Raw genomic sequence first — 9,351 nt, 5'->3', positions numbered from 1 at the left:
TATCTTGTTCCTCATTAGGGAGAAGAAAATTAGATGCATCACTCTCTCGTACATGGAAGACTGGTTGAGTTTTGCTTTTTAAACCTGCCTCTAAAAGCTTATTATTATTTATTATACATTGCATAACGCCACTTGTAAAACAGGGCCCTGAGACCAAATTTGGCCCTGAACAAACCAGGCTCATGCACTCCAGCGATGATTGTTGATTTGAACAAGAATCCTAAAATGTAATCACATCTCTTCATAATAATAACCAGAACCCCGAGACTGTAAGATATCACCAGTCTTCTGTTGTACATTATCTGCTTCTTGTGCACATGCTCTCTCTACTCTCTCCTTCAGCCAGCTGTAGTTAAGGTCAACAGAGTTTCCTGCTTGGTTTCGACCTCTGTCGCATGACCTTAAGATCAGCTACAGGGGCTTTGACAGAGCAGCAGCTGATCCTTCCTCGCTTTGGCTACAGAGAGAGTAGCGCACATGGGTGTTCAGCTGGGCTGACACGACACAAACGTCAAAGAAACGAAGACACCCTGCAGGACAGGACGCACTAGACTGACGACTTTGGGCTTCTCTTTTTGGATTTTACCTTTCTGTCCGTTTTTGGTGCTAAAGTGCTTTTTGGGGGGCTCGTTGGCCTTTTTGGTTGGAGTTTCACGTGTTTCCATTTGGCACTAGAAGCATTTGTCACCGAGTGCTACCGGGTGCACGGAGCTGCCAAAGTCATGCCGGCTGGGTTTCAGCAACTCGGAGCGGAGGTAATATTTTATTACTAAAAGCGTTTCAAAGTTTATATTATACTCACAGAAGTGATGTGGTGACTGGTATGTGATAGAAACAGTTGTTATCTTACTGGGTACTTTAATTTCCGATGCGCACATGCTTTGGAGAGGCTTTACGCAGTACGAGTTCTTCGCCGCTGCACACAAAACTGTAAGAGTGAGAACAAAAAGCCAAATTGTCATCACCACTTATAGTCCAATCTAATTTACTGTAGAGGAAAATAATCTGAACTTGAATATTAAAATAAACTACCCATTTAATCCCGTTTCTTTGAGCGCTAAACTCTGACGTACCAAAATGTTTATTGAAAATATGTACCGAAATACAAAGTTTAATAGATAAATACCTGAAAAATATTGTGCAATTAGGAATAATAATTAGCACCACTCGTGCAACAAACAATAATCAGCTACAAACAGCTTCAGACAAAAAAAAACTAACATCATCTCTGATTCCAATGGGTTTTGAGTTTCATCAGAGCTCAGTACTGTGGATTCTTCACGGGTTTCCTTTCACCACCAGCTTTAAAATATAACAAAATTCTTACAAACGAAACATAACTCACGGTGCAGACACTCTTCTCCTTTAGGAATAAGTGGCAAGTTTTACTTCGTGAAGAGACAGTAGTGATAAAATACATAATTGGCTTCTTCTGGTGCTTTATCTTTTCATCACGAACACGTGATCGCACATACACATTGGCAAACACCCATGCCTTTTTGTTTATGAATGCCAAACAGCACATTTCTCAGCACAGCAAGGTCAAGACACTGTTATGTAAAGGCAAACGCCAGCTTATACAAACTGTGCAAAACTGAAAAGAAAATAAGTGAGTGGGAACACTGTCCAGGTATAAAATAGTAATTATATTGAGAGCTGTTTCTTTAAGACGTTTTATCTTAGATGCATTAAGCTGCATGGTGTCAGGTGGCCCATGCCGTGCTGTGCCAGGGTGGGTGTGCATTTTTCTATTTATTCAAAAACAAGTACAGTTGCCAGGCCATCTTTAAAATCCCAGTGTTTCTCTGTTATGAAATTCAGTGAAAGTCTTCAGTGCTGAGCTGCTATAAAACAGCTCTTTGAGACTGAAGAAGGTTTAAAGAAACTGCTTGGATAAGTACCGAAACGTTTCTGAACAAGAAGAAAGAAGTCCAGTTGACATTATTCAATCTTCTGAGAGTTCCAGACATTTTACTGGAGGAGAAGGCCTCCGCCTCCCCCCAAGGTCATCTTGTCTGTCACCGTGGAGACAGGTGCCTGTGGCCTGAAGGGAAATAATAGAGAAGCTAAAGTTCAGGTCTCAACAGTAAAGTAGCCTTGTGAAGTCATGGACAGCAACTAAAGAGATTGTCACTCATTAAGATTGCAGTTATAAATAGTTGATGTTATTGGAGTGACGGTGTGTGTGTGTGTGTGTGTGTCTAGGCTTAATTATTATTTGCTGCCATTAGCTATACAAAAACACCTCTCAGTATTACTCACTGTTATGACAACAGTATATACTAAAATGAGTTTATCTCTGTCTCATTACTTCAGAGAGTGACTGGAACCCTTGCTCTCTCCGTCTTCACTGCTGTTCTCGGATCTCTGGAGTTTGGATACAACATTGGTGTCATCAATGCACCTCAAAAGGTAAAGACTGATCACTAGGACAATATTCTAATCCATGGATGCATAACTGAACAGGCCTACTTGCCACATGTCCAGGGGCCTTGTTTGAAAGAGTTCAGTTAGGAGACCGAAAATGACCAAACATGATCCAAAAAAACCACACAAAAATGCAAAATGACTCAAAAATGATGAACATTAACCTTAACAAATACAAAAAGAACAAAAATAGACATCAAATAACTAGAAACAGGAACAAAATGATTACAAATCGACACACTGCCATTTAACTATGCTTGTTTGTAACATAGTGCATTTGAGGCCATCACATCCCACCATGTTTCCTTAAAAGGTGTTAACACATGATGGCGTGAAGTCATCTGATGCATAGGAGAAACAGTTAATCCAGGGCGGTGAGATTAATCTGTTCAGTTCTGAGCCTGTTACGTACTCGTGTAGTGTAGATAGACAAGCTCATAAACTATGTTGCTGATCATATTGCAGGCACACTTGGCTACTGCATGTGACAAATGTGTTGAGAACTGTGGATATATATATATTAACCTTGCAAAAAGGAGGAATGTATCTGAAAACAATTTTATTCCAACCTTATGGGACACATTGTAAATTTGTTGCTTTGCTATGTTGGTAATTAGTGGTGGAAAGTAACAAAGTAGATTTATTATTGTAATCCACTACAGATCAGAAACAATATTTTAAGACTTTATAATAAGATAATGCAACATTTTACACACAAAACATAAGATAAGTTATGAATTGATAAAGGAATTAATTTTTTGTTTTCAAATAATTTTGACTTGGGACACAAAAGAAGTGTATAGTTTAGGTCCATTGTGTAACTTTCTATACGAGTATCCAAATGTCATTACAAAATCAAAGAGTAACTCTGAACAATAAATTTGTGCTTTTCTACTTTTTATTCTATAACTCGTCTCATTGTCCTTTCAATTTATCATGTGACCAAATAGAGAGGTTGACCACAGCTATCCAACTCAACTGTCAGACTGCAAATTAAACAGTCAAAAATAGTAGTATGCCATTCACAGATTTCTAAGTCAGTAGTAAAAATCAAATTTAGTTTTATGAAATTATATATCAGTCACCGAGGACACTTGTTTGAGGACTTTTACTTGGATACCTAAAGTAATATATGATTATACGACTTGTGTACATATTGTAGTACATAATATTTAAACTTCCCGAGCCAATATTAAGATCCTGGAAGTTAAAAAGTTTACTACCTTTTATCACACCTTAGTATTATGAATATAAAGAGGTTCAAAATGAATTTTAATCAACAAAGGTTAACCATTGTCTATAACGTATAAAATTGAAAGCAAGAATCTTTTCCCAAATAAAATGCTTCCAAAAGTGTTTTGGTTTGAACCAGGAGGTGCAAATGAACAAGACATTTAATAACAACTTTATTTGTTACCTGATGCTACAGATACATCCTCCACTGATAAATAATACATTTCTCTTGGCTCTTTAAAGGTCTTTTATATGATGTCTTTGGGCTCTAAACCTCACATCAAACTTAACTCTGTTCCTGTTTCACCACAAGATTGCAACATTAATAAATTAATTAATTTATTTATTTGAACCTCCATTATGTCTATAGCTATGCTTGGTGCGCACACAAGTAAATGTTACATCATAATATAGAAGTGTAATAAATCTTCATGCTGCCCTCTCGTGCAGATCATTGAGAAACACTACAACACCACGTGGGTGCAACGGTATGGAGAACCCATCCCCACAGGGACGCTCACCTCCCTCTGGTCTCTGTCCGTGGCCATCTTCTCCATTGGGGGAATGGTCTCTTCTCTCTGTGTGGGTTTTGTCTCTGAGTGGCTCGGCAGGTAAAATTACTCTACAATTTTTAACTGTTGCGTGTGTCAAACATGATGCATCAAATTGAGCTCTGTGAAGCAGAACTCACGCACAGAGCTTTTAGCTGATTAACCACAGTTTACACTTGTTGAATTTTAGGTTCGGGTGCACATTTTCAACAAAGTTTACGTTGAATATGTTACTTTTGTGTGCATAGTACAGCTAAACAGAATTATTGAAATGTGAAGAACATTCCACAAAATCAAACTACACAGGAAATAATGAACACTTTAGGACATTTAGCAGGAGCAGGTCTAGACATATTTGAATAATGGGGCAAGATGGGGGAAAGGGTTCAAGGGAGGAAGGTGGTTCTTTTAGGTTTGAGACTAAAGCCTAAAATCTTGCGTTTAGGACATAATCACTGTGTATTAATATTGTCACTGTAAGATAAGATATGAAATGACAATTTGTAACTCTAAGCCCTGACTTCTGCTTGTGCTGCAGGTTACGTTACATTTTGGAGGACTTATAGTCAAAACTGTTGTATAATTGCCTGCACTTTGTTAAGCTGGTTGAGAATAGATATGGTAGACAGCTCCAGGTGAATGTACATTTAATCCACGAATGAACTGTTGACAAAAACTTGTTGTTGCTTCAACTATTACGTTTTCAGGAGTCATTTATGAAAGTCCAATGCTCAGGCAGAAACAGAAACGTACCAAACAGATGTCCACAAAAATGATCAAACGTGACAACAATAATGAGACACAAAATGTTATTGAGTCCTATATAGGACAGGTAGGAGACCTGTCATCTGCCTGTGCCCAAGTTTGGGTGTTAGTTACCACTCTGTATCCACTTCTGGAACATCTATCATTGTGTAAATAGACAGAAACAAAGTCCTTAAGTGTTTTTTGTAAAACATTGCCCTCTGGAGGTTAAATATCAACAGTTTGTACATTTTACTGTACAGATTTTTTTTCCAACAGCTTCTGAGAAAGATGCATTATCAAGAACAAGTTAATTTATTCTCAATTGTGCTTGAGTCATGTTAATTTTCGGGCTGATAATTAACATATTATTTAAAATGTAACATCTACCGTGAGTCGTCTTTTCATCTTTGTATTCAGTGGGACTCAAAGTGAATATATGTAACACTTGATGATTTATTAACACTAATAAGTGTGTGTGTGTGTGTGTGTGTGTGTGTTCCAGGAGGAAAGCCATGCTCATAAACAACTTGTTTGCCTTCATTGGTGGGAGTCTAATGGGGTTGTCCAAGCTCTGTCACTCTTTCGAGATGATGATCCTCGGACGATTAATCATCGGTGTTTACTGTGGTGAGAAGCCCTCTGCTCTGATCTGTCTTCACTTTATTCTTGTTTTAATTTACATCAACTGCAAACCAGAAAGGTTCTGTCTCTTACCCATCCTGTCCTCCCTGCAGGCTTGGCCTCAGGCTTAACACCGATGTATGTGGGTGAAATAGCTCCCACGAGTCTTCGAGGGGCTCTGGGCACGCTGCACCAACTGGCTATAGTCACTGGTATTCTCATAGCACAGGTAAGATCTGGACAACAGTGGTGCACTTTATTTGTCAAACAGCACACTTGTAAACCTTCGTGACTGTGTCCTCTCCTTGTGCAGATCCTCGGTCTGGAGTCATTACTGGGCAGCGAGAACCTGTGGCCCGTGCTGGTGGGGTTAACCGTGGTGCCGACTGTTCTTCAGATGGCTCTGTTGCCCTTCTGCCCTGAGAGCCCCCGATTCCTCTACATCATCCGCTGCCAGGAGCACCATGCCAAAAGCGGTGAGCATGGCTGGAATACTCCAGACTGGTCTTAGGACTTCCTTAAAGTTATGGTTTCATCTTTAAATGACCTTGTTCTCCTTTTTTTTTAATGATAAAGGTGCTATTCTATTGAACATAGTCTTTGTGTGGCTTATAGTAAGTGCGTCCACATGTGAAGTTACATGTTGTTTATGCAGGCCTGAGGAGGCTAACGGGCAGGCATGAGGTGGGTGACATGCTGGCAGAGATGAAGGAGGAGAAGAGGAGGATGGACATGGAGAAGAAGGTGTCTATCCCCGAGCTGTTTCGCTCTACACTCTACCGCCAGCCCATCATCATCTCCATCCTGCTGCAGCTCTCCCAGCAGCTGTCTGGGATCAATGCAGTAAGTTCCTTTAAACACTGACTGGATCACTATACTGAGCAACCCACTGAATGAAATGATAACAGCTATTCATGATACAACAAGGCCTTCAGTTCCAAAAAAGGAAAATCTTCGCAAACAAGAGTCTGTGCAGGATAATATTGATTCAACCTCATCCTGTTTACCCCTGTGGCCAGATTTTCTACTATTCCACCAGTATCTTCATGAAGGCAGGAGTCCAGAGTCCAGTCTATGCCACCATAGGAGCCGGTGTGGTGAACTGCACCTTCACTGTGGTTTCAGTGAGTAACATTCTGATGAGCTACTTCCTCAGTGCTAGTGAATTGTGTAAAATCATATTTGGATTCAGTATGTTTACAGTTCTCGGTACCAAACTGTGTCCCTATTACTGTTTAACATTGTTATCAAAGAGCAAACAAGATAAAATGTCTAGCCCTCCCAGCAGGATGTAGTCTGTTCACTGACAATTGAAGTATTCTGGTTTAGATGTTCTTGGTTGATTGTTCATCTAGCAGCACCCTCAAGACAAAATGTGTCCAGTGCTTTGAGTCTATGCACAAACTGCAGCGTTAATGACTAAGGGTTAGCTAAACCAAGATTGTGGATGTGGTAAATATTAAAGCTGATAAATATTAGCATCAGAGGGTGCAGAAAAATATACTCCAATGCAAACAGAAATATTACATCAAATTCTTATTTAAGTATTAAGTATATCCACTACAATTTAAGCTTTAAAGTATTAGTACAGTGTTAAGAAATGTCTTTTCAAACCAGAGATGAATAAAGTCTTGCTGATGATTATTCTGTTTTGTGGTATTATTCTGAAACTGATAAGTAACTAGTAACTATAGTTATCAAATTAATGTAGTGAAATAATATTTGCCCTGACATTTATTGTTCTGGCGATAGTGTACAAATAACTTTAGTAGCTAAAGTAGAAACTTCAGGTTTCAGCTCCAGCCGGCTCCCAACAACAACAATCTCTTTGCTTTTTCTTTAACAGCTCTTCCTGGTCGAGAGGATGGGTCGGCGGACGTTGCACATGCTGGGACTGGGTGGGATGTGTGTCTGTGCCATCATCATGACCGCGGCTCTTGCGTTATTGGTTAGTCATTGGTACATCTCGTCCTTTTGTAGGTCGGATTCCCCGTCTGTACAAACCCCCGAACCCTTGTTTCTTCCCACTGACAGGAAAGTGTGCCGTGGATGAGCTACATCTGCATGCTCTCCATCTTTGGTTTTGTGGCCTTCTTCGAGGTCGGTCCAGGTCCCATCCCCTGGTTCTTTGTAGCTGAGCTTTTCTCTCAGGGTCCAAGGCCCGCTGCCATGGCTGTGGCCGGGTGCTCCAACTGGACTGCCAACTTCATCATTGGAATGTCTTTCCAATATGTTGCTGTGAGTTTTTTTTACATTTGTCACGGCTGTCCTAAACAACACTTAATACACAGTACCCCAGTAATGGTTTTCTGCAGAAAACCAAGGACTAGTCCTTGTACAGTATTGTTTAACCTGTACTTCCTCACATCTTTCCCCCAGGACCTTACTGGGCCATACGTCTTCCTTATCTTCGCAATCCTCCTCCTCTTCTTCCTTATCTTCACATTCTTCCGTGTGCCAGAGACGCAGGGAAAGACCTTCGACCAGATTGCAGCAAACTTCTACCAGCGGACGGCAGGAGGCATGATGGACATGGACCTGGACCTGGACCTAGACAAACCCAGCACGGAGCTGGACTACTTGGGGGAGGAGAACATCAACTGAGGACCCCCTGCCTGAGGAGATGTAACAGAACATCTTGGGATGAACTGTGTGAACAGCCCTGATGCCAAATCTGACATGTGGCCTCAGAGACAGAACCCGTCACCTTTGCATACGATGTGTTGTAGCTTTAAATAAATGGCCACCAGTCCCCATTTGATACCCGATAAAGTGAAAGTGTTTTAATATATAGAGGTCTATTACTGTAGTCATATAGATTGTTGTGACCGAAATTGACAGCTGGATGTTTTGTTCTTCACTGAAGCCAATGAGTGTGTGGTTAGGAATTGTGCCTTGACACAGGCTAAAAACCATTGAATTAAAGGCTGACGTGTAGAATCAAGGAATCCGATGCACAGGAGGTGGAGTCTGGATTGCTGAGGCATAGATTGCCAGTGTGGGAGGATTTTACTCCACAGTCATGCGCTCAACTGCAATAGCGACACACTGAGGTGGAGAAACTCCTGCACTCTAAGGTTTTTAAAGTTAGGATTTAATAAAAACAAAGTTGAGCACACCATTTTGTGCTAAAGCAGGGAACACACTAGAGCATGTATACATCAGATTTAAGGATGCATCGTTTGTCACTACTAAAAACTACAAGCACTGAGCTTACACAAAGGCAAAAAGGTACAAGGGTCTAACTCCTTATGCACTCCAGCTGGGATTTGGTTTTGTAAACAGAAGCCTGCTATACACTAGAGCCAACAGGAGTAGATAAATGTTTTATGTCAATCATTAGGTTTGTAATGTTTGTTTGCCACCTTTTTTTCCCCCCCCAAAAGGGTGTTTTACAACATTTTGATGTTTGCATTGAGATTGTATTTTTGTATAGAGTGAACAGATTCTGAGGTCATGCACAGCACGAATGTTTCATTCAGTTCTGACTTTTGTATCAGATATTCAGCTCTGCTGAGAATACTTTAGGTTACAGTCATGCATATGTAACTGAAATATGAGCTGTACATACAAGACTATTGTAATCTGAACACCAAATCGCAATGACAACAAGCATGTATGACAGTTCTTACAGCTGTTGCAAAGCAAGAGCCCAGATATATTTGGGGCACGTAATGTGAACATACAGTAATAAATGATGGATAATACATTTTTCAAAACAACTTCAATTTCTGCTTGTCTCCAGCCTTCCACCTAATATAAAGAAATAAGG

At 40.2% G+C, this 9,351-nt stretch overlaps 1 protein-coding gene across 1 annotated transcript; it reads left to right on the top strand.

Moving 5' to 3' along the window:
• LOC137137274 (solute carrier family 2, facilitated glucose transporter member 4-like) lies at window positions 1-9,286 on the top strand. The gene is made up of 11 exons (XM_067523340.1): window positions 1-755; window positions 2,317-2,412; window positions 4,111-4,271; window positions 5,461-5,585; window positions 5,693-5,808; window positions 5,893-6,055; window positions 6,235-6,422; window positions 6,599-6,703; window positions 7,426-7,527; window positions 7,614-7,817; window positions 7,959-9,286. Exons 1-11 carry the CDS (start codon window positions 723-725, stop codon window positions 8,181-8,183), a joined length of 1,518 nt encoding a protein of 505 aa, XP_067379441.1. The 5' UTR covers window positions 1-722; the 3' UTR covers window positions 8,184-9,286.
• The last annotated feature ends 65 nt before the right edge of the window (window positions 9,287-9,351 follow it).

The sequence above is a fragment of the Channa argus genome, chromosome 12 (assembly GCF_033026475.1).
Source record: "Channa argus isolate prfri chromosome 12, Channa argus male v1.0, whole genome shotgun sequence".
NCBI classification, from domain to species: Eukaryota; Metazoa; Chordata; class Actinopteri; order Anabantiformes; family Channidae; genus Channa; species Channa argus.
This window is presented reverse-complemented; position numbering and strand designations above follow the sequence as displayed.

Coding starts and splice junctions, on each gene's coding strand:
- LOC137137274 (XM_067523340.1), top strand. CDS start 723: ATGCCGGCTGGGTTTCAGCAACTCGGAGCGGAG. Junction 4,272..5,460: donor GTCTCTGAGTGGCTCGGCAG/GTAAAATTACTC, acceptor TGTGTGTTCCAG/GAGGAAAGCCATGCTCATAA. Junction 6,704..7,425: donor GCACCTTCACTGTGGTTTCA/GTGAGTAACATT, acceptor TTTCTTTAACAG/CTCTTCCTGGTCGAGAGGAT.